The sequence below is a fragment of the Microcaecilia unicolor genome, chromosome 8, assembly GCF_901765095.1.
Source record: "Microcaecilia unicolor chromosome 8, aMicUni1.1, whole genome shotgun sequence".
Classification (NCBI taxonomy): domain Eukaryota; kingdom Metazoa; phylum Chordata; class Amphibia; order Gymnophiona; family Siphonopidae; genus Microcaecilia; species Microcaecilia unicolor.
The window spans coordinates 186,392,240-186,414,154 of record NC_044038.1 but is presented as its reverse complement, the minus strand read 5'-3'; the positions used below and the strand labels follow the sequence as shown (position 1 = coordinate 186,414,154).

General features: G+C 41.6%; 1 protein-coding gene across 2 annotated transcripts in view; it reads right to left on the bottom strand.

The window, feature by feature from the left end:
- Positions 1 to 630: 630 nt before the first annotated feature.
- LOC115476923 (C-terminal-binding protein 2-like) overlaps positions 631 to 21,915 on the bottom strand; it is a 46,056-nt gene continuing 24,771 nt past the window's right edge. For both annotated transcript variants that reach the window (XM_030213508.1, XM_030213507.1), the window contains 3 exons: positions 12,232 to 12,359; positions 11,811 to 11,937; positions 631 to 4,220 (listed from right to left, as the gene is read on the bottom strand). In XM_030213508.1, coding sequence (XP_030069368.1) covers positions 4,064 to 4,220; positions 11,811 to 11,937; positions 12,232 to 12,359 — 412 coding nt within the window. In that variant the 3' untranslated portion in view covers positions 631 to 4,063. The remainder of the gene's footprint in view (positions 4,221 to 11,810; positions 11,938 to 12,231; positions 12,360 to 21,915) is intronic.

The window sequence follows — 21,915 nt, the reverse complement described above, 5'->3', positions numbered from 1 at the left end:
TCTTGGTAAATGCTGTAGGCAGGCATGTAAACAAATGAAAGAATGGTGAAAGCTAGCCCTGTATTTCTGGGACAGCCCTGGGAGACAGGAACATTACACTATACTCTACATTGTATTCAAAATTCAGTCTATCAGAGGACTCCTTTTAGCATTATATGCAAATAGGAGAGGCCTTCCAGAGACACATAGACTGATTGGGAACCCAAGGCTCCTTTGGTCCTACAGAAGTATTAATTCAAGATAATAATATCACATAAAGCCAACTCCCTATTGTACAAATAAAATCAAGACATAGTGAGCACAGAGCCCCTCAACTATTATATAGCACTATAAAATGCATTTTTCTTACTCACATAAAATGACAGGAAAACTAACCACAAGATATCAATCTATAGCCTCAGATCTGAGATGATGATGAAGATATTACACTACTGTTCATACTAATGTTCTCTTTTTCACGCACTGCCTCTAGACCAGGGTTTCAGAACCCAACCCTCAGGGAACCCCAAGCCGGTCTGTTTTTCAAGATTGCACGAGATAAATTTACATGTACTCCAATGTATGCAAATATATATCATGCATATTCATTGTGGATATCTTGAAAACCAGACTACTTTGGGTTCCCTTAGGACTGGGTTGAGAAACCCTGCTCTAAACGATGCTGGAGGGGTGCAGAGAGGACAGATTATATGTGCACAAGTACAGGGATTCTGGAGAGGAGTGAAAGCTGAGGTGTTTCATATAATGGGGAAAATGTAAGCCTTAGCCCATAACTCTGCTTGAATACTAGCAAAGGGGACCGATATATAAGGATAAATACCAAGTGACTGCTTAGTCAGTTGATATATACTGCAAAGTTCATAATTGCTACAATATGGAAATCACCTTCCTCGGATTACCGAAGCAAGCAGGTACATGAAATAAATCTGCTCAACAAGTTAACTTTTACTTTTATGTTAAAAATGATGAGGACTCACGTGGTTGGCAAACTAGACCTTTTACAAGAGAAGCACAAAATAAACTACAAAAATGTATCAAACTTTGGTTTATCACAGTTAGGTATCTTTGTAAAAGTTCAAAACGGAATGTCTCCGGGCTTAAAGGAAATGCATAAACAGCTGTGACAAATCTACCTGGATATCCGGAATGTCATCTTGCTTTAAAGGAATAGAGAGTTTTTGTTTGTTTGTTTGTTTTTTTAAATGTCCCTCTACTGAAAGCCACAGAAGTGTTCCCCGAGCAAGGAACAAGTCCTGGAGACAGACAAATCTCTGCAGTACTTTTTCCCTCAGTAATAATCAAAGCAAAACTACATGTGTTGTTTTACTTTATTGGTGCAAACCCTAAGGCAAAAAAAAAACTACCAGGTGTAGGCAGTTCAATTATAGCCCTCCTTACGTATAAAGCAGGAGCTTGACCTTCTATATGCTTCAACAATCCCTTCTGCTATAGCAAGGCACCTAGGGTTCTCATTCACTTATCTATAAAAACGATCAATACCCTGACCCTTGCATGGCCTATCCTATCACCACTGAAGGGAAGTTGAAATGAACAGCCCTAGACAGAAATCCGGCTTGGAGACTGTCAGCCAGCGAACACTAAATATCCCTTTTCTCTACTAATGCAGGCCTCCTATTTGGACAAGAAGTTTGCATCAAAGAAGAGGGAGAGGAATAAGGGTAAAGGGTAATGGGTAATGGATTTGATATACCACTTTTCTGTGTTACAACCAAAGCAAAGCAGTTTACATCTATTATATACAGGAACTACAGTGAGTGTACAAGGCTTGAGGAGAACAAGGGAGTGGAGATGAAGGGGATAAAGAGAAGCAACTTGCTGGTGAGCTAGGCAGCCCTTTGTCAGAAATTATATTGCCAGTTTAAAAGTCTGCTAGATGCCCTTAATAAAAACTCGCCAACTAGGCCAGTTGGCAACCCTAGAGTTGACCTGGCTTGATTCTAAGTCCCATCTGCAATAAGGAATGGTCAAGTTCATATATGTTATCTATACTCTCACCACAAAGGTAAAATGGACTCTTTATGATAGAGGTGGTTAATCTTTATCAGAAATCCCAGCAGTTCTGAAAGAAAATCCTGTGTCCCCAGAGCTATTCATGGGTCACGCCACTAATATGGCACATTGCTATGGGACAAGTCTCAGCTAACATATTCTACTTAGTACTGAGACCTTCAGGCCCTATTCAGACTTTTGGATGGCAGGTAAGGAATGACCCAGGTGCTTTCAGAGTCCTTTTAACGATCCGGGATAAAAGAGGAGATCAACAACATTTCTATGCATGACACCAGACTTAGCTACTGTTTGCTTTTAAAGGAAATATGCTTACTTTTATTCTGAATCCAATCAAAGGTCTCCCCCCCTCCCCAAACAATCCTCCGAAAGCCCATGCCAGGGTCAGAAAACTGGCAATTCCTGCCCAAACAGACATGTCATGGCTCATAGAAGGCTCAGTATCACTACAAAGTATTCAAGGTGGCGTAGCAAATCACATACCAAGTAGGAAGACTCCATCAAGAACAGCTGAGACCCCCCCCCCCCAACTGCACATTCAGCAGCATTTACATACCAGCTGCTTCTAACAAGCCAAAAGAACTCATAGAGCACCAACCCAGAGATCTTCTGTCATCATCTGTTCTTCTGCTGAAATCCTAACACTCTGGAGCTGGGGCTCAACAGATCTGTGTTGTGAAAGACAAACAGTATAGTGAGAAGCAGCCGCAGCCACCTTTGAATCTGATGTCAAGCAGGGCAGATCTTGAGAGAAGCGAGATCCTGGTGTGCTGCTCTCAGACTGAAAGGAGAACCTAATCCAGCTGTTCAGAATACTGAGAACATACTTTGCTTTACTCAATTAAAAGTGCCACGGGGAAAGGCTTTTCTGCAGCTGACCATGATCAGCCTACCACCATATGACTAGAAAAGGCCAATCTATTACTCCACCAGAAATAATAATGAACTTACAGAGCCACACAGGTTGAAGAGTGTGTGTTCCCTAACTCTGCACTGCTACCAAAGGTATGTATGAACTGAGCAGGTACCATGATACTCTGAATGATACTCTGATATTGCAGAAAACAGCAAAAACTGGACAATGAGACACAGAAATTTTAAATTAACCAGGGATCTGTAATTCTGTTGCCTTTCTTTGGAAGTTTTAAGCACTGTCCAGCAAAGTTTTATAGGTGGCACAATGTCACTTGCTTGGGAATTGGCTAACTATGGTGGAAAGCAGGTTTTCTGACACTTGAACTCTAATTTTCAATCTGTTCCACAGATAAAACAAATTCTAAAGAGGGCAAAGAGGTTTATGTGACCTTGTCTTCCTATCAAGGGCCCCCTGAAGAAGACAGGTTTACTTAAATGCCACTAATGATCTACAGGAAGCTAACTCCTCAAACACGTCCTTCATACACATCCTCCACAACAGGTCACCCAAACTCCCTCTTGAATACTGCTACAAGAAAATAAATTTCATTGACCTTCCCCATTCTAGGATTCTGGCCAGGTTACTGGTAACGCTGCACCCAGAAAGCCTCTACCTCACCTCACATCCACGAAGATTGACATAGTGCATTACTTTGCATTCCTACACATGGTACCAAACAGCTCCTCACAAACTGTAACAAAGGGTACCCCCTCACATCTGTGAAAAGCTTCCACACACAGCTCCCTACCAGATTAGTATAAATGCTGGTATATGTGGTACCTTAGTTGCAAAGATACTCACTTTTATCCCAGACAGCTGCTCCATGCACTGAAAACCCTCTGGCACAGTACTTCACAAATTAGAGTCGGTGCACAAAACATTCACTTACAGTTTTCTTGAAACTAAATTGTTTACAAAATCTCTCTGAATGTGTGTTAAAAGGAAATATCTAAAGCTCTTTAGATTTGAAAGAAAACATCAAGACAAAGATTTGGCAGGGTACAGAGCTTGCTTAGCACTGCTCTACCAAGTAAGACTGTGAGAATGCTGAGAAAGCCAGATTCCTGGTCAGGGTCAGGGCACAGGAACAAGGAGAGAGGGAAGAAGTGAGGAAAGGTGCTACTGATCTGTGGAAATCTCTCTGTCTGATTCCGATTTGCTGGTTTGTCCGGGAGGAGGAGTGTGAGTCATATGTGGGATAGATGATGCCACAAGCCCATCCACAGAGCTTGCTGGTAATACAGGAGGAGTAACGCCAACCATTCCTGGAGGAAACCTGAAACACAGAAGAGATAGTAAGCACCAGGGTAGAATTTCCAGAAACAGGATTGGACTTTTTGGGTATTGTGGGAATCTGTACTGCTTACCTGGGGAGATTCCTTGGGAAGAAACCAAATGGGTAAACAGATAGGAGAAGATAAGGATGGGGAATAAGAGGACAAATAAGGATATTAAACCATCTAATTACTCAGTTTGATTCTTGATGCATGCTACAAACCACAGCTGATGTTTGGGTTCCCCTTCAACTCCTCTATGCCAATTAGAGGCTTTCCTCTACTGCATTATCATTTTTGCCTCTCCTGGAAAGTTGTTCCATGCATTCAACATCTTTTCAGCAAAGAAATAAGAACATAAGAGTTGCCCTACTGGATGAAACCATAGGTCTATTTTCAACAGTAGCCAGTCCAGGTCACAAAACCATGACAAAATCCAAAAAAGTGGCAAGATTCCATAACATTTAATCCCAGGGATAAGCCGTGGCTTTTCCCGGGCCTATCTTAAAGAACAATTGATGGACTTTTCCTCCAGGAATTTGTCCAAACCTTTTTTAAACCCAGCTGCATTAACTGCTTTTACCACTTGCTCCAACAAAGAATTCCAGAACTTAACTGACTGCGGAGTGAAAAAATATTTCCTCTTATTTGTTTTAAATGTGCCACTATGTCATTTCATGGACTGTCCCCTAGTCTTTGCACTTTTGAAACAGCAAGCAATCGATTCATGTTTACCTGTTCCATGCCACTCGGGAATTTATAGACCACGATTATATCTCCCCTCAGCCATTCCTTCTCCAAATTGAAGAGCCCTAACCTCTTTAGGCTTTCCTCATATGAGTCCTTCCAACCGTTAATCATGGTAGTCACTCTTCCCTTTACCTTTTCCAGTTCCACTGTATCTTTTTTCATATGCGATACTAGAATCGCACACAATACTCAAAGGTGCAGACTTTATGATATTCCTTAATTCTCTATTCCTTTCCTAAGAATTCCTAACATTGTTTTCTTTTATTGGCTGCCGCCACTGCACACCGAGCAGAAGATTTTTTTTTTAATTTATATGAAGTCTTTATTAATAAATGGTACATTCTTCCAACAGTACAATCAGTAATATTCATACCGTTTAAAACATTATATAATGACAGAGGTATTAAGTTACAAATCAGGTTTCTCCAAACAATACTAAGATCACGACACTTTAGCAGATGTTACCTCCGCACCAGGGCGAGAAAGAAGCAATATTGATATCTTTCGGAACTTCAAATTTTTATAAAATTTTTACAATAAAAGACAAACAAACTCCACTCCCCCCCCCCTCGCCCCACCCGGACTGGTTTTATGAATCAACAATTAAATTATGTATGAAGGAGAAAGGAGTCCCAAATCAGGTGCCATTTATTGGTACGATTACTCCGCTCTGCAATAAGCCGCTCCATCTCACACAAATATCTCAGCTTTCAAATCCACCGAGTTAAAGGTGGGGTCGTAGTCTGTTTCCAACAGGCTGCTATAACAATTCGAGCTGCACATGTGGCATAGCGCACCAGTGTTTGTTGATTAGATAAGAGGCCTGCTGCTTTAGTAGAGAATAAATAGATAGTGGGTTGCCATAAAATCTGTACCCCCAGCCATACCTGCAGCCTACTGTGAACCGCTTTCCAGAAAGCCTTTATTTTCCTACAATGCCACCAAATGTGTCCCATGGTTCCCTTCACAGCACATCCTCTCCAACACAGCCCAGACAAGGTAGGGTAAATACGCTGTAAACGCTCTGGTGTCATATACCACCTAAATAGGACTTTAATGGCATTTTCTTTAAATGGCACATGAGATGACACCCCCGCCGCAGCCTGTTCCATCCTCTCCCATGCCCCCTCCTCTAGTTCAATACCCAAGTCCCTCTGCCAGCTTTTCCTGTGTAGTATGTAACGGGGTGTTTGTTGAGTGATAATGTGATGTAGGCGGGATATCAGCCCTGTAGTCGTGCCCGGCCCCTCACAAATTTGCTCGAGAGCGGATTGCTTCCTGTGCAATACTTCCTGTATAGCTTTTGTCTTAAGAAAATGGGTAAGTTGAAAATATGCATATTTATCGGTCACCACTGTCGGGAACTGTTGTTGAGCTTCTGCAAAGGACAGTAGGGCCTCGCCAACAATCAGTTGCCCCCATGTTCGAGCAGAAGATTTTAATACATTGCTCACAATGACCCCCTAAATCATTTTCCTTCATGGTGACTCCTAATGTGGAACCTAGCATTACATAGCTATAATTTGGGTTCTTCTTCCCAATGTGCATCACTTAGCACTTGTCCACATTAAATTTCATTTACCATTTGGATGCCAAGTTTTCCAGCCTTTCAAGGTCTTCCTGCAATTTCACAACTTTCAATTGTTTCATATCACCTACAAAATTGCTCAACTCACTCATTCCCAGATCATTTATAAATATGCTAAAAAGCACCTGTCCCAGTACAGATCCTTGCAGCACTGCACAATTCGTCTTCCTCCATTGATAGAATTGTCCATTTAATCCTACTCTCTGTGTTCTATTTTTTAATCGCTTCCCAATCAACAACAGTTTGCCTTCTATCCCATGGCTTTTTAATTTTCTCAGGAGTCTCTCATGATGGACTGTCAATAGCTTTCTGAAGATCTAGATACACTATATCAACTGGCTTCCTTTTATCCACATTTATTCATTCCATCACAAAAACGTAACAAATTGGCGAGGCAAGATTTCCCTTGGTGAATTCACATACACTCTGTTCAATTAAACCACAATTGTCTATGTGTTTGGTAATTTCATTCTTTATAATAGTTTCCACCATTTTGCCCAGCACTGACATAAGGCTTACTAGTCTGTAGTTTACCAGATTATCCCCAAAACCCCTTTTAAAAACTGGCGTCATTGGCCAACTTCCAATCTTCAGGTACCATCAACAATTTTAAATGACAGGTTACAGATTCCCAATCAGAGACTTGTAGTTTCATTTATCTTTCAGCATCCTGGGTACATCATCCAGTCCATGAGATTTAATGCTCTTTAACTTGTCAATTTGGTTTATTACATCTCCCAGGTTCACCAAGCTTTCTTTAACTTATTCTGGCACAAGTAACTCCCTAAGTTGTCAGATACCAAGCTCCAAAAAACAGAGAAAAAGGAAAGAATCCCTAAGTAAAGAGCACGTTGAGGAAGAAGTAGGGGTGGACCACAGAACTGCCAGCAGCCAGGCATAAACAATTAAAATTTTATTGACAAAGCACCCAAACTGGAAAGACCTGACACAGGGCCATGTTTTGGCAGAGAATCGCCTACCTCAGGAGTCAAAATGCTCTAACAAAAACAAACAAAAAAAAATACACCATTGCTTTTTTCTGGATGTTTTTGGGAGCCACATATACCTGTTGTCTGCCTCTATGCTTACTCACTTTTTGTAGTATTTAATGATTGCATCTAAATTTTATTTATTACAACTGTTTTTAACTTATTGCTGTATATATACATTTTTACAATGTATTTTTTGTTGTTTTTAAGAGCATTTTGATCCCAAGGCAGATGGTTCTTTCCAATTTGGGTGCTTTGTCAATAAAATTTTGGTTGTTTATGCCTGGCTGCTGGAAGTTCTTTGGTCCACCCCTACTCCTTCCTCACAGGTAACTCCGTTACATCTTCCTCAGTAAAGATTGAAGCAAAGAAGTCATTTACTTGTTCAACTATGGCCTTGTCCCGTGTCCACTCCCCAAGTACTCCTTTTACACATTGATGACCTAATGGTCTAACCAATATTATTCCAAATTCCATCCCCTTGGAGTCATTCACTGGCACTACACTACTGGATTTTGTGAGGCTGGGGTGTGGAGGGTTGAGGCAGAGGGTTTAGTACTATTATTTTTAAAGTTTTAAAGATTGCCTTCTAAAAATATATATATACTACCCTTATGTCTTTTCTGGTATTGTTGTAAGCTTGTTCAGGATTGACATAAAGAAACTTTGTAAATAAACAAACTTCCTTTCTACAGAAAAATGTTTTACTCCTGTATATAAATTACACCCATGAAGGACAATTTCCAAAAGCCATTATCTACCCACGTAGGCAACTATTTACTTGGGCCAAGGGGCTTTTTGAAATGGCCCACCCTGTATGCAAGTACGATTGTGCATGTTGTAGACCCCCACTCACATTTATTCACATATTTGCAAAGACATTTCCTGGGCCAGATCACAATGGGAAAAGGAATATCACACAGTTAATATATTTTCAAAACTATGCACTTTGTTTTGGTTACCAAATGTCAACAAAAAAAAATGAGGGTACAAATATCTGTGGATTCTTTATTTTGGGGCAGTTTTCAACAGAATGTGTAAAATCTAGGTGTAAAAGTACCTGTGGAGTTTGCAGGTGCTCTTGATCACGCCATTTTGAAAATGGCCCCACTAAAGCATACAACTGTCTGTCATATCCTTCCTCTCTCTCCTCTTATAGTAACATAGTAAATGATGGCAGATAAAGATCTGCATTGTTCATCCACTCTGCCCAACAGTCACATTCATTATCAATTGATGATTAAACCAACAATCCAATAAAATTACTAACAACATTGCTGAATTCCACTTTAAGATGTCTTTCTCTCCCCTACTGAGATACACAGCACTTGCCCTCATAGCATACATAAAATACACATACTTGATCCTGTACTGCACTTACCATTTTCAGTACTCAGACCATAAACGTCTGCCCAGCAATGGCCCTTCTTCCCTACCACTGGAGTTGTCATCGAAGCCCACTCCAGCCCATCCTGATCTGTCTTGCCATATACGGGACAGAGACCATAAAATCCATCCAGCAATGGCCTCATTCCCCCAATTATTTCAATAAAGATCACCTTTCTGAACTAACGTCTCCCTCAGTCTTCTGGAAGAGCCTGTTTAGCTGACTCCTTGGATTCTCTCTTGCTGACGCACGTAGGGACTGAGTGTTCCTCTACTTTGTGTGGTTGACTCACTTCCCAAAGCCATCTAAGTACCACTTCTGCTCATCATAACTTAACCCATCAACAGCTATGAATTCATTTTTGTTTTGATATTACCCTCTTTCTATTTAGGGATTCTGTCTATCCCCTGCACTTTTGAATTCTGCTGCTGTTTTTGTCTGATATTAAGTCTTCCTACATCCTTAGCAAAATACAGCCTCCAGAACTAAACACAATCAGGTTGATATTCAAAACTATTTAAGAACTTAGATTGGCCATACTGGGTCAGACCAATGGTTCATCTATCCCACTATCCTGCTTCCAACAGTGGCCAAGCTAGGTCACAAGTACCTGGCAGAAACAACTCCTGGCCAGTTAAATCTCCTTTTCGGAGCTGATTACTGCTGCTGAAAACCGGCTATTTTAGGGACATTCCAGGGGTAGAGTCGGCATTTAAGGGTGATATTCAGCACTTAACTGGCCAAGGTAACTGCATAAATAGGACTATATAAAGTCAGTCCTACCTTTATGTTGTACCCCACAGCCAGTGAAGTGCTCGATATCACCCTTAACCAGCTCCGCAAACCCAAAAATTCAATGCTGAAGCCCTGACATGGCCAGTACTGAATTTCCAAGCATAACATCAATGGTGGTTAGCAGAACGCCGAGAGCCACCAGTTGAATTTTGAATCCAATAATCCAAGGGGGGCCTCACCAACAACTTGTATGTCATTAACACCTTGCTTTTTCTGCTTTTTATTCCACTTTCGATGCAGCCTAGCATTCATCTGGCTACAGTCACATTGTTTTGCAGCCTTAAGGTCCTCAGACACTACCACCCCAAGGTCCTTCTCCAGGTCTGTGCAGATCACATACAGCTCCTTTGGATATTTAAAGTTTTTCATGCAGATCTTGAAACATTTTGGTAAGCCTTTTCTTGACTACTTCTGATTCTAGTCTGTTCCAAATATAGAAAAGGACAGCAGCTAAAGACCATATGGCCTATCAGTCTGTCCATCCATACTGACTACTAAGGGGCTCATTTTCAAAGCACTTAGCCTCCCAAAGTTCCATAGAAACCTATGGAACTTAGCCTCCCAAAGTGCTTTTGAAAATATGCCTCTAAATGTCTAAAATCTCTAAAAGAAGGCAGCTGTTTCTGCCTGGGTTCAAACCAGGCAAGTGTGACAACCACTGCATTATATCCCTCCAGTTTCTCTTCCTCCCCATCCCCTCAGGAAAGTGTCTGAAATCATTAACAAAGCCATCAGTTTCAATACATCTTCCAGAAATGGAAATCATACTCTGGATGAGATCTCACCAATGATCTGTACAATGTCATTAAAATCTTTTTGTCTGCTAGTTCTGCCTCTCCTTATGCATTCTAGCATTCCTCTGACTACCACCTATTTGTTTTAATAATATAATTTGATATATCACTCCAAGTTAATATCAGGGCAGCTCAAGTATCTGACAGCTCAATCATGTACTGCCCCCTAGGTTTTCTGCACCCCAAAGCAAACATGCTGCCAAATACTTGATTAAACAGTCTTAAAGGCAAACTGTACACACTACCCCCCTCCCTTTAAAAAAAAATATCACTCAAAAAGATGTTGAACAGAACCAGACCTAGGACAGATGCTGAGACACTCCACTCATCCTCTTCCTTTCCTCAACATGAAGTCCATTTACCGCCACACTATCATCTGTCCCTCATTCTCTAACTCAAGTTCATTACCTTTGGGCCCACACCCAAGTTGTTTAGTTCATTTATGAGTTTCTTATTAGAACAGTTTCAAAAGCTTTGCTGGAATTCAAGCATATATCATCAGCCCATTACCTTGATCCAATTCCCTAATCAACCAAGCCAAGAAACTTATCAGATTTGTTTGACACCATCACCGTTCTGCAGCCCACAGGATCCAAGATACTTCAACATCCTTTCCATCAGTATAGTTGTAATTAATTTTTCTACCACAAAAATTACACTAAACGGTCAACTTTTTTCATTTTTTACTGATTTTATGATGAGTGACATTATCTGTCCTTCTCCAATTCCATACAACCACTCTTATCACCAAAGATCTATTAAACTGATCCTTCTATGAACCTGCCAAAACCTCTCTGAGTAACTTTTCACGCTGCACTTTTGAACTTCAGCTTAGTCAGCACCTTAGATGTATCCCACCTAGCCTTAAAGAACAGGACAGAGAAGTGAAAAGAGAGGACTTTCAGAGAGTAAAAAGGTCCCTGCCTGATGCTCCAGAAGATTCTTGTTCATTGTCTGGGTGATGGACCCAATATTCAGGCCATGGCAGTCAGCAGTCTTTAAGCCGCTGACACCCACAGGCTGAATTAAGCCTGGATATTCAATGCTGGGCGCCACTCTTAACGTTATCCACTCACTTACCCAGTTAGCGGACTATCAGCATTAACTGGATAAAACCTTGCTCTGCTCTGACTCCACCCTGGTACTGCCAGGTCAGTGCCACGGTGGTCAGAGGACATATTCAGCCACACTGCCCCATTGAATATCCCCTCCCAACTTTCCTGCCTGATTAAACTCTCATGAACAATGGGCCCCATATTATGAAATTATGCTGAGGCCTGAGAACTCACACTGATCTGTAACCTGCAGCACCATTCAGTTCTCCATGGGAAGCTGCTGGCTCCATCCCAGACCACTGAGCAGCTGCCAGCAAATATTCTTTATTAACACAGTTCCGGAGGGCATCGGGAATGGGACCTGTGGAGAGACAGAGAAGTCTGAGACCCTGGGGATAGTAACAGACATATATATCTAATGACAAATACAAAAGAGAACCATTGCCTCTTTACCTCCCTTACTACTTGGATGTCTCCCTCGTCATCTTCCCTGTTACCTGGATGGCTACATTGTTCCCTTTGCCTTCCTGCCCCCTATTACATGGGCAACATCTCACCCCACACCGACAGCTGCCTTCTTTTGGATGACTGCCTCTTGTTCAACTGTTTATGTTAACTAGATGGCTGCTACTCTCTGGCTCGCCTCTCTGCATACCTGAGATTGCTCTGCGAATCTCCTTAGCTGCCTCTTCTCTGGACTCAATTGAAGCCTGTTCACTGTACCATGCAGTATGAGGAGTGCAAATCAAATTAGGAACATCCTTAAGGGGTCCCTGGGAAAAGCTGAAGTGAAAAATAAAGAATGACACGTCAAAGTAGCTCAAGATATCAATCCTCTTGTACCTTACCTGTTTACAAAACTAGCAATGAGTGAATTAAAAATATGGTAAACGATTACAGAATTTATTTACAGTAGGCATCTTAAAAACACCTGTGGTAATCTTCCTTAAAAAGTCTCCCATTTCCAGTAGCTACCAACAGACATACAAGCTTGAGTGTAACCATTAGGCAACTGCTCATCTTATGTCTCCACTGTGGAAAGTCTAACAAGATTCATTCCAGCCTTGTGGTGAATGTATATACAAAAGTGAATGCCAGGTCTGAACTGTGCCTTTTCTCCCACTGATCTTGGCTCTGTTTTCAAGATCTGCTCATATATTCTGGGTAGGTGTAATAGGTTAGAATGCATGAAAGCAAAAAAGCTGTCCTAATTTTATCCACCAAGCTAACCATCGTCTGAATATTGGCTGGTATGCAGTTAGCATCTGGGTAACTACTTAACCTGGATATTCAATATCTACTACTACTTATCATTTCTATAGCGCTACTAGACTTACGCAGGGCTACACACTTGAATATGAAGAGACAGTCCCTGCTAGACACAGTTTACAATCTAACTAGGACAGACAAACAGGAGAAATAAGAGATAAGGGAATTACTAAGGTGGGGATGATAAAATAAGGGTACTGAACATGTGAGTAAAGGTTAGGAGTTAAATATCTGTACCCTCACATGGCCCAACATGCAGCTGTGACTTAAACTGACCCTGCATGCTGAATATTGACCCCATGTTATTTTTTGCATGTGTATGCTGCTCAAGAGGGGGGTGGGAGCCCCACAGTTCTTGACTATCAGGAGGACTCAGGTTGAAGTAGGCTCTCGCCTACTGATTTGGCACTTCTTAATGCTCCCATCCATGCCAAAGAGATTCAGCAGGCTATTAAGATGAGTCGGAATGCAACAGCACCTGGCCCAGACTGATATACACCAGAATTTTGTAAGGCCATGGTTTGTGGGCCTTTGGTAAATTACTATGCTTTAGAGACCGGCTCCTTTTCACTTAGAGCCAATGAGAACTTAATCACTAATTTGAAGCCTGATTCTTTGCCAGATTCTTACAGACCTATATCCCTGATCAACGTGGATCTTAAAATATTTTCTAGGATCCTGGTGGACAAACCGTCCATCTCCCTTCATTGATTGGGAATCATCAGGTAGGGTATATCAAAGATCGCCAACTGGTGTTGAATATGAGTAAAGCTTTGTTGGCGATGTCTCATTGCCAGCAATTTGACATTCCGAGCATGCTTTTCAGTCTGGATTCAGCCAAGCCTTTGGCCAGGTGGTTTGGGATTATCTCTGTCAGGTTTTGTGATACATGGGGATTCAGGATTGGTTTTATCAGGCTGTTAATGTATTTATACACAGCCTGTAGCAAGTATTATTGTTAATGGGGTCTGGACAGTCATTCCCGATTGCACAAGGCACCCGTCAGGGTTGCTCCCTTTCTCCACTTTTGTTGTTTTTACTTTAGCTGGAACCCTTTCGGTAGATGCTGAGATCTGAGAAGTGCCCCTGGGGGATTGCCAGATTAAAGTTCTAGCCTATGCTGATGACGTCTTATTGGTCCTCACATATCGCAGTCTTCCTTACGTTGGGTGCTGTGGATGAATTTGGTTTTTATTCTGGTTTTGCTCTTAACCTTCAAAAATCAGTAGCCTTCCTTTGCAGTCTGCTGTGATTACTAGTTGGGTGGGGGCATTTCCACCGATATGGGTGGAGACATCTATTAAGTACTTAGGAGTCCTAATACCATGGGATCTTACTACCTTATATCATTGTAATATAGTCCCGTTATTAACTACTACTGTGACAATCCTCTCTAATGAGGAAAATAGCCCTATGTAATATGATCATAAGAACATAAGAGTATCCATACTGGGTCAGACCAATGGTTCATCTAGCCCAGTATCCTGTTTTCCAAACAGTGGCCAAGCCAGGACATAAGTACCTGGCAGAAAACCAAATTGTGGCAACACTCCATACTACAAATCCCAGGGCAAGCAGTTGCTTCCTATGTCTGTCTCAATAGCAGACTATGGACTTTTCCTCCAAGAATTTGTACAAACCTTTTTTTAAACCTAGAAATGCTAACCGCTGTTACCACATCCTCCAACAAAGAGTTCCAGAGCTTAAATATTCGTTGAGTGAAAAAATATTTCCTCCTATTTGTTTTAAAAGTATTTCCATGTAACTTCCTCGAGTGTCCCCTAGTCTCATACCAAACCAGCCTTCTGTGGGCACGTTCTACATGCTACCCAAAATCCACAAACCCGGAAACCCTGGCAGACCAATCATATTGAGTATTGGCACACTCACGGAGGAAATATCTGGACTCAGAGGGGGATTCTGAAACCTCTCATGCACAAAACAAACAGCTTCATAAAGACACCACAGACTTTCTGAATAAATTGAAAAATATCAAACAATTACCACCAAGTACCCTTCTGGTCACGATGGATGTAGAATCACCATACAGCAACATTCCCCATGCGGATGGCATAGCTGCATGTGAGAAGCTCCTAAAAACATCCACACTGGACCATCAATACTCACCAAAAACTATTACAAAATTAATCAAATTTATACCAGGGGACAGAGACAGACACCTTGAAATCCTGACTGCATCCTTCGAACAGAAAGGCTACAATCCCAAAATAATCTCCAAGGATATTGCCTCCTCCCTCAAAACACCCAGGGAAAATCTGCTACAGTACAAAGAAAAAAAAGCCACAGACTGAATCCCCCTTATAGTGACATACAACCCAGAACTGGAAAAATTAAGAAAAATCATAAAAAAATCTACAGCCTCTACTCCAGGAGGATGAATTACTGAAAAAGATATTCCCATCCCCACCAGTGCTGGCCTTCCAACAGCCACCCAACTTAAAACATAAGCTAATTAGAAGTAAGCTCCCAACACAGACTCAAAAAGAAGAGAATAGCACACATCCTTGCAATATATTCAGCTGCAAACTATGCCAAAACATTTCACAGGACCCCACGGTCATTCACAAAAGAAAACTATTCAACTTTAAGGAAGCTTTCACGTGCTCATCTTCCAATGTGGTATATATCATTCAGGATGTCACTTCTGTGGGGCAGCACTTTACAAAACCAGAACACTCATGGTAAGAACCCTGAAAGGGAACTTTAAAACAATACAGGAACGTAAGACCTTTGAAGGCAGAATGATTAAATATTTTGACACCCACCAGACCAGACTTAACAAAGATCTGGGTTTTCTAGCCCATTATAAACCATAAAATTATACTGCTTTGTCACCCTCCTATCTCCATACATATCTCCCTGTCCCTCATCCACCCGACTCTTCCTGTGTCTCACCTAACCTACCCTCACATCCTGTTAGACTGTCACTGAAATGCTTTGATGTTTCACTTATATTTATTTTATTTGTTACATTTTCCCACCTATTTGCAGGCTCAATGTGGCTTACATAGTGCGGGTTAGGAACAAATATAGATGTTATTATAAATGAAATAGATATGTACAGACACATTAGGGAACATAGAGAGGGAGGTTATGTAAAGTTCATTAAGTTCATAGCAAGCTTGGGTTTATCTGAGTGGTTGGACTCAGGCAATTAAGTTGGATCATTAGGATATGCCTTTTCGAACAAGTAGTCTTTAGTGATTTCCGGAAGTTGAGGTGGTCGTACGTAGTTTTCACGGTCTTTGGGAGTGTATTCCAGAGTTGTGTACCAATATATGAGAAGCTGGATCCATTAACTGATTTGTATTTAAGTCCTTTGCAACTAGGGTGGCAGAGACTTAAATAAGAGCGTGATGATCTGATTGAGTTTCTGGTTGGTAGGTCTATGAGGTCAGCCATATATCCTGGGGCATCACCGTATATAATTTTATGGACCAGGGTACAAATTTTAAAAGTAATACGTTCTCGGATTGGTAACCATTGTAATTTTTCATGAAGAGGTTTGGCCCTATCAAATCGCGGTCTTCTAAATACAAGTCTGGCTGCCGTATTTTGAGCAGTCTGAAGCTTTTTTTATAAGATTTTCTTTGCATCCAGCATAAATTCAATTAGAGTAGTCAGCATGGCTAAGGACCATTGATTTTACCAGATTGCAAAATATTGCCCTCGGGAAGAACGGTTTCACTCTTAAATTTCCACATTGAGTGGAACATTTTCTTGATTGTAGAATTAACTTGGCTCTCAAATGTGAGGTTCCTGTCAACAATACCACCGAGGATTTTCAAATTATCTGAAATAGGAAGAATATAGTTTGGGGTGATTAGATTCGAGGGAATATTCGAGTTGTAGCGGGATGAGAGGATGAGGCAGTGAGTTTTTTCTGCATTTAGTTTGAGCTTGAATGAATTTGCTCATGAGTTCATGGTATGCAAGCCAAGGTTAATTTTGTTGGTGATTTCTGACGAATCATGTTTGAAGGGGATGAATATTGTAACATCATCAGCATAGATGAAGGGGCTGAGGCCCTGGATGGATAAGGCCTTGGCTAGTGGAGTCGTCATTAGGTTGAAAAGGGTTGGTGACAATGGCAATCCTTGAGGTACTCCACAATCTGCTCTCCAATGGGATGATAGATTAGAATTTGATTTCACTTGATAAGATCTGGTGGTTAGGAAACCCTTGATCCATTTGCGTACATTACCACCAATCCCGAAGTAATCCAGGAGTCCTAGTAATATATTATGATCAACCATTTTTTTTTGTTACATTTGTACCCCGCGCTTTCCCACTCATGGCAGGCTCAATGCAGTTTACATGGGGCAATGGAGGGTTAAGTGACTTGCCCAGAGTCACAAGGAGCTGCCTGTGCCTGAAGTGGGAATCGAACTCAGTTCCTCAGTTCCCCAGGACCAAAATCCACCACCCTAACCACTAGGCCACAATGCACTAGACATATCGAATTGGAGAAGAAGTACGTTGTTGCCAATTGCTATTTCCTGTCTGAATCTGGCCAGGAGGGTGGTTAACACTGTTTCAGTGCTATGGCGGGGCGAAATCCTGATTGTGATTCATGTAATATAGAGAATTTGTATATGTAATCGGTAAGCTGTTTGGTTACCATACTTTCCATCAACTTAACTACTGGTGGAATAGATGCTACAGGACGGTAGTTGGTGAGATCACTAGTTTTTTTTTCTTGATATCTTTTGGAATTGGAGTAAGTAGGATGTTGCCATTTTCCTCGGGGAAGAGATCTAGTTGAAGCATGAAATTCACGTAGGGAGTGAGATCTGCTGTGAAGCAATCAGGGGCGAATTTTAGTAGGTAGCTGGGACAGGTGTCCAGTGTGCAATGAGTGTTGGAGGCTCTATTGACCGCACTGGTAATTGAATCAGTATTGAGGAGAGCGAATTTTAACCAGACTCGATCCGCTGGGTATTCTCCTGAAGATGGATCTAGACCAGTAATGAAGTTTTCAAAATCGGTGGTGCTCTAAGGATGGTTATTTTGTAGTTTAACAATTTTTTCATTAAAGTAGTTGATGAGTTCGTCTGCAGATGGGATGTCAGACTTAGTTGTGGTGACCGAGGTAGTATCCAGAAGTTTATGTACAATTTGGAATATTTTCTTCGTATCTTTATGATCTGGGCCTATTTTGGTTTTATAGTAGGCCCTTTTGGCTTGTCTTATTGCATATTTATATTTCCTTTGAACTTGTTTCCATGTGTTGTTTGATCGTCTTTTCTTTTTGTCCATGCTCGTTCAAACTTTCTGGTTTGTGTTTTTAATTTTTTTAGATCATCGTTGAACCATGGTACAGGGTTATGTCTATGTGAAGTTCTTGTACGCAAGGGTACTGTCATCTACCAACATTTGCTTATTTCCGATCTGACGAAGAAGGGCTACCTTCAAAAGCTAATCAAGAAATGTACTAAGTTATGTCCAATAAAAAAGGTATCTTGTTTTCTTTTCCATGTTTTATTTTGTTTTATGTCTATTGATTACCTTTAAAAGTGGACTAACACGGCTACCACACCTCTCTACTCATTATTATGAATGTAATTTCAGTAACTCATTCGGGGCATTGTTGGGAGAATGGGCTAAAAATTTGAGTAAATATATTTCAAAACCTAGTTTCCTTTTTGCTTGATCAGAAGGGGATGGATTGTGGTGGGGCAAAGGAATGGGATGTTGTCATATTATATTCCTATACTTGTATTATTGTATTTTTTTTATAAGGTGTTATCATCAAGAAATGTAAATACATTTCAAGAAGAGTGTTTACGACAAATAATTTTTCAAGATGGATAAACAGTTGTATTGCCTTCAAAATGACAAGAAATTCCAACCTCAGTTTGTGAACAGGTTGACCTAAGCAGTGAGTGGCCTTGTCCTTAGCTCAAAAAGCCTGCATAACTGTGCTAGACATCTGCAGAGCAGGTTCAATCAGTGGCATAGCCAGACAGCCAATTTTAGGTGGGCCCGAGCCCAAAGTAAATGGGCACAAAATTTTATCTGCCCTCCCTTACCCCACCTCAAAATATAAATACTTTAGCTAATGAGAATCCCCAAAGCTCTCTCAGCTGAAGACTTTCTCTGAAAGTAGACAGAACTCACTTTAACCAGCAACGTTCCTGAGCCACTAATGCTGTCACCCCACAAATACTTAGTTGTCGGTGGCTCAAGGATGCTGTCACTGTCTGCAGAGCTTGGTAGAAGAGAGTTCTGGCTGTCTTTGGAGGAGGTCCTCAGCTGGGGCTTCAACAGGGAAATCCATATTGTTTATTCGATATTCTGTTTCTTTATGTTTGTCGAGCTATACTTTGAATGACGATTTGTACTGCAGTTTCTTCCTTCCTTCTGCACTACAAATCATCTTGCAAAGTATAGCTCGACAAACATAAAGAAGCAGAATATTGGATATACAATATGGATTTCCCTGATGAAGCCCACTGACATTTATATCCCACATTAGCCCGAAATAGACTCAAGTTCAATGTGGCTTACAAACACACAATAAACTTAATAAAACAATGTACAGAACACAAATTACAATAACTTCAAGAAGCAAATTAATATGTGTCCAGTAAGTAACCAGGGAGTTAGACTATCTCAAGGACAAACAAATAATTAAGGGTGAATAGGTGAGACCATAATTAGGCAGGACTAGATGGGAAATGAGATTAAGAAAAGGGTGTGGGTAAAATTCAAATAGAGTTCTTAGTAGTTTTCAGCTACCTATCAAATTTCCATCTTCTTCTCTCACCCACTGGCTGTCCCATTCCCCAGCCCTCCATTCCCATTACCATATTTCTTTTTTTTTTGATTTATAGAAGTCTTTATTCAGCATTGTTAATCAAACACAACCATTAACCATCTTTACATAATACAAGTAAATTATACTGGTTCACTATCAATCCAGGTCAATCTAGTCAATGTAACAAGCAAAACTGCTAACAGATTAACAATATCATATACGAAGCTCAGCATACTTCAAACATTTTGTGATTTTACATTTGAACCTACCCCACCCTTGTGTCCTAACCCCCCTCTATCAATCTCTAACCCTCCCTCCCCCCTCCCACCCGTCTTCCCAATTTTCTCATCCAAAACTTCTATTATTCTACGCACTTAGCCAAAAAGGGTTCCCAAATTCTCTGCCATTTGGGCAGCGTTCTTTGTTTTACAGCAGTCAACCTTTCCATTTCACAAATGTATCTGACCTTGGTTATCCATCTTACCATTGGGGGAACCAATGGAGATTTCCAGCTTTGAGCTAAGTTCACCCGTGCCGCATTCAGAGAGGCACGCACAAAAAGCCACTGAGGGGGCGCAAGACCCTCGAGCCGTGCCCCCAGCAGAAAGATCGAGGGATGCCACCGCACAGACCCACCAATCCATCTTTGAAGGCGTGCCTGAATTCCCCTCCAATAAGCCTGTGCTTTAGGGCATGTCCACCAAATGTGCCCTGCGGTTCCAACCGCCCCGCAATTTCGCCAACAACTCTGTGATATTTGGGCGTTCATGTGGTGTAATCTAGCGGGTGTCAAATACCATCTGTAAAACACCTTAACCGCATTTTCTTGTAAGGCCACCGCCAATGAAGCCTTCCTAATACTCTTCTCAAGTGTCAACCAGCTAGCCTCTGGAAGTGTGAATTGTAGCTCTTGCTCCCATCTCTGTCTATGTAGTACATATGATTTTGAAAGCCTCATTTGGTAATCATACAAAAAGGATATCAGACCCCTCGTGCGCTTAGTCGCTTAGTGTCCACACACACCTCCTCCATCGGGTGCGTGTCACGCCTTAAGCATGTACCGTAAACAGGCCCCTTAAGAAAATGATGAAGCTGCAAGTAGGCAAAATGGTCACTGGAGCCAAGTCCATAATCTTTCCTCAAAATCTCAAAAGGGACCACCCTATCACCCACATGCAACTGCCCCAGCAAATCCAGGCCTGCGGCTTCCCAATAACAGAAAGGTCTACTGCCCATACCTGGCTCAAATAAGGGGTTATCCACAATTGGGGCTAAACCTGATACGATCGGTTGGCGATCTGGGAACACAGAATCCCAATAATAAAAAGTGGCCTGGACTGTGGGCGGAAATCTATCTATCCTTCCCCTATACTTACTGGGTAGCCACATTAAATGTCCTAGGGCACGCGAACCCACCAAAGCTTGCTCAATAGCCATCTTTATGGTCATCCCCTCTAAACCAATCAATAGCCCCTCTCGCCTGTGCCGCCCAATAATACCATGTCAGATAGGGAACTCCCAGACCTCCTTCCCGTTTGCTCTTGTATAACAATGCTCAGGGCAATCGCAGTTTTTTATGGTTCCGGATGAACCGGATCAAAGCATCTTGAAGCCCAGACAGGAAGGACCTGGACAGTCTCAAAGGCAATACCTGGAACAAGTATAGCAGTCGGGGCAAAATGTTCATTTTAATTGCTGCAATGCGCCCGAACCAGGATAAACCCATATTCAACCACCTGTCCAAATCCCTCTGTATCTCCCTCTTAAGGGCTAGGTAGTTATTGTCAAACAGCGCAGATAGGTTACTAGAAATCTTCACACCCAGATAGCTCAAAGCACTCTCCTCCCACTTAAAAGAAAAAGATGTCTTCAACGTTTCCATTACACTCGAAGCTACCCCAACCGCCATTCCTATAGACTTACTAGCATTGAGTTTATATCCTGAAATTCCAGCGTACTCCCCTATCACTTTCATGAGATTAGGTAAGGAAATTAGCGGATTTGTCAGTGACAGGAGGACATCGTCCGCGAATAACGCTACTTTATATTCCTGTCCTCCCACCTTCACCCCGGCAATGTCCGGATGCTCTCTAATCGCCTCCGCCAAGGGCTCCATTGCCAGGGCAAAGAGCAAGGGAGACAGCGGGCAACCCTGCCTCGTACCTCGACCTAGCTGAAACGCCGCCGAGTGTCCGCCATTCACCCTCACACACGCTCGTGGCCCCGTGTACAATGCCCCAATCCAGGTCCTGTATTGGATTCCTATCCCAACCCTAGCGAGGACCTTGT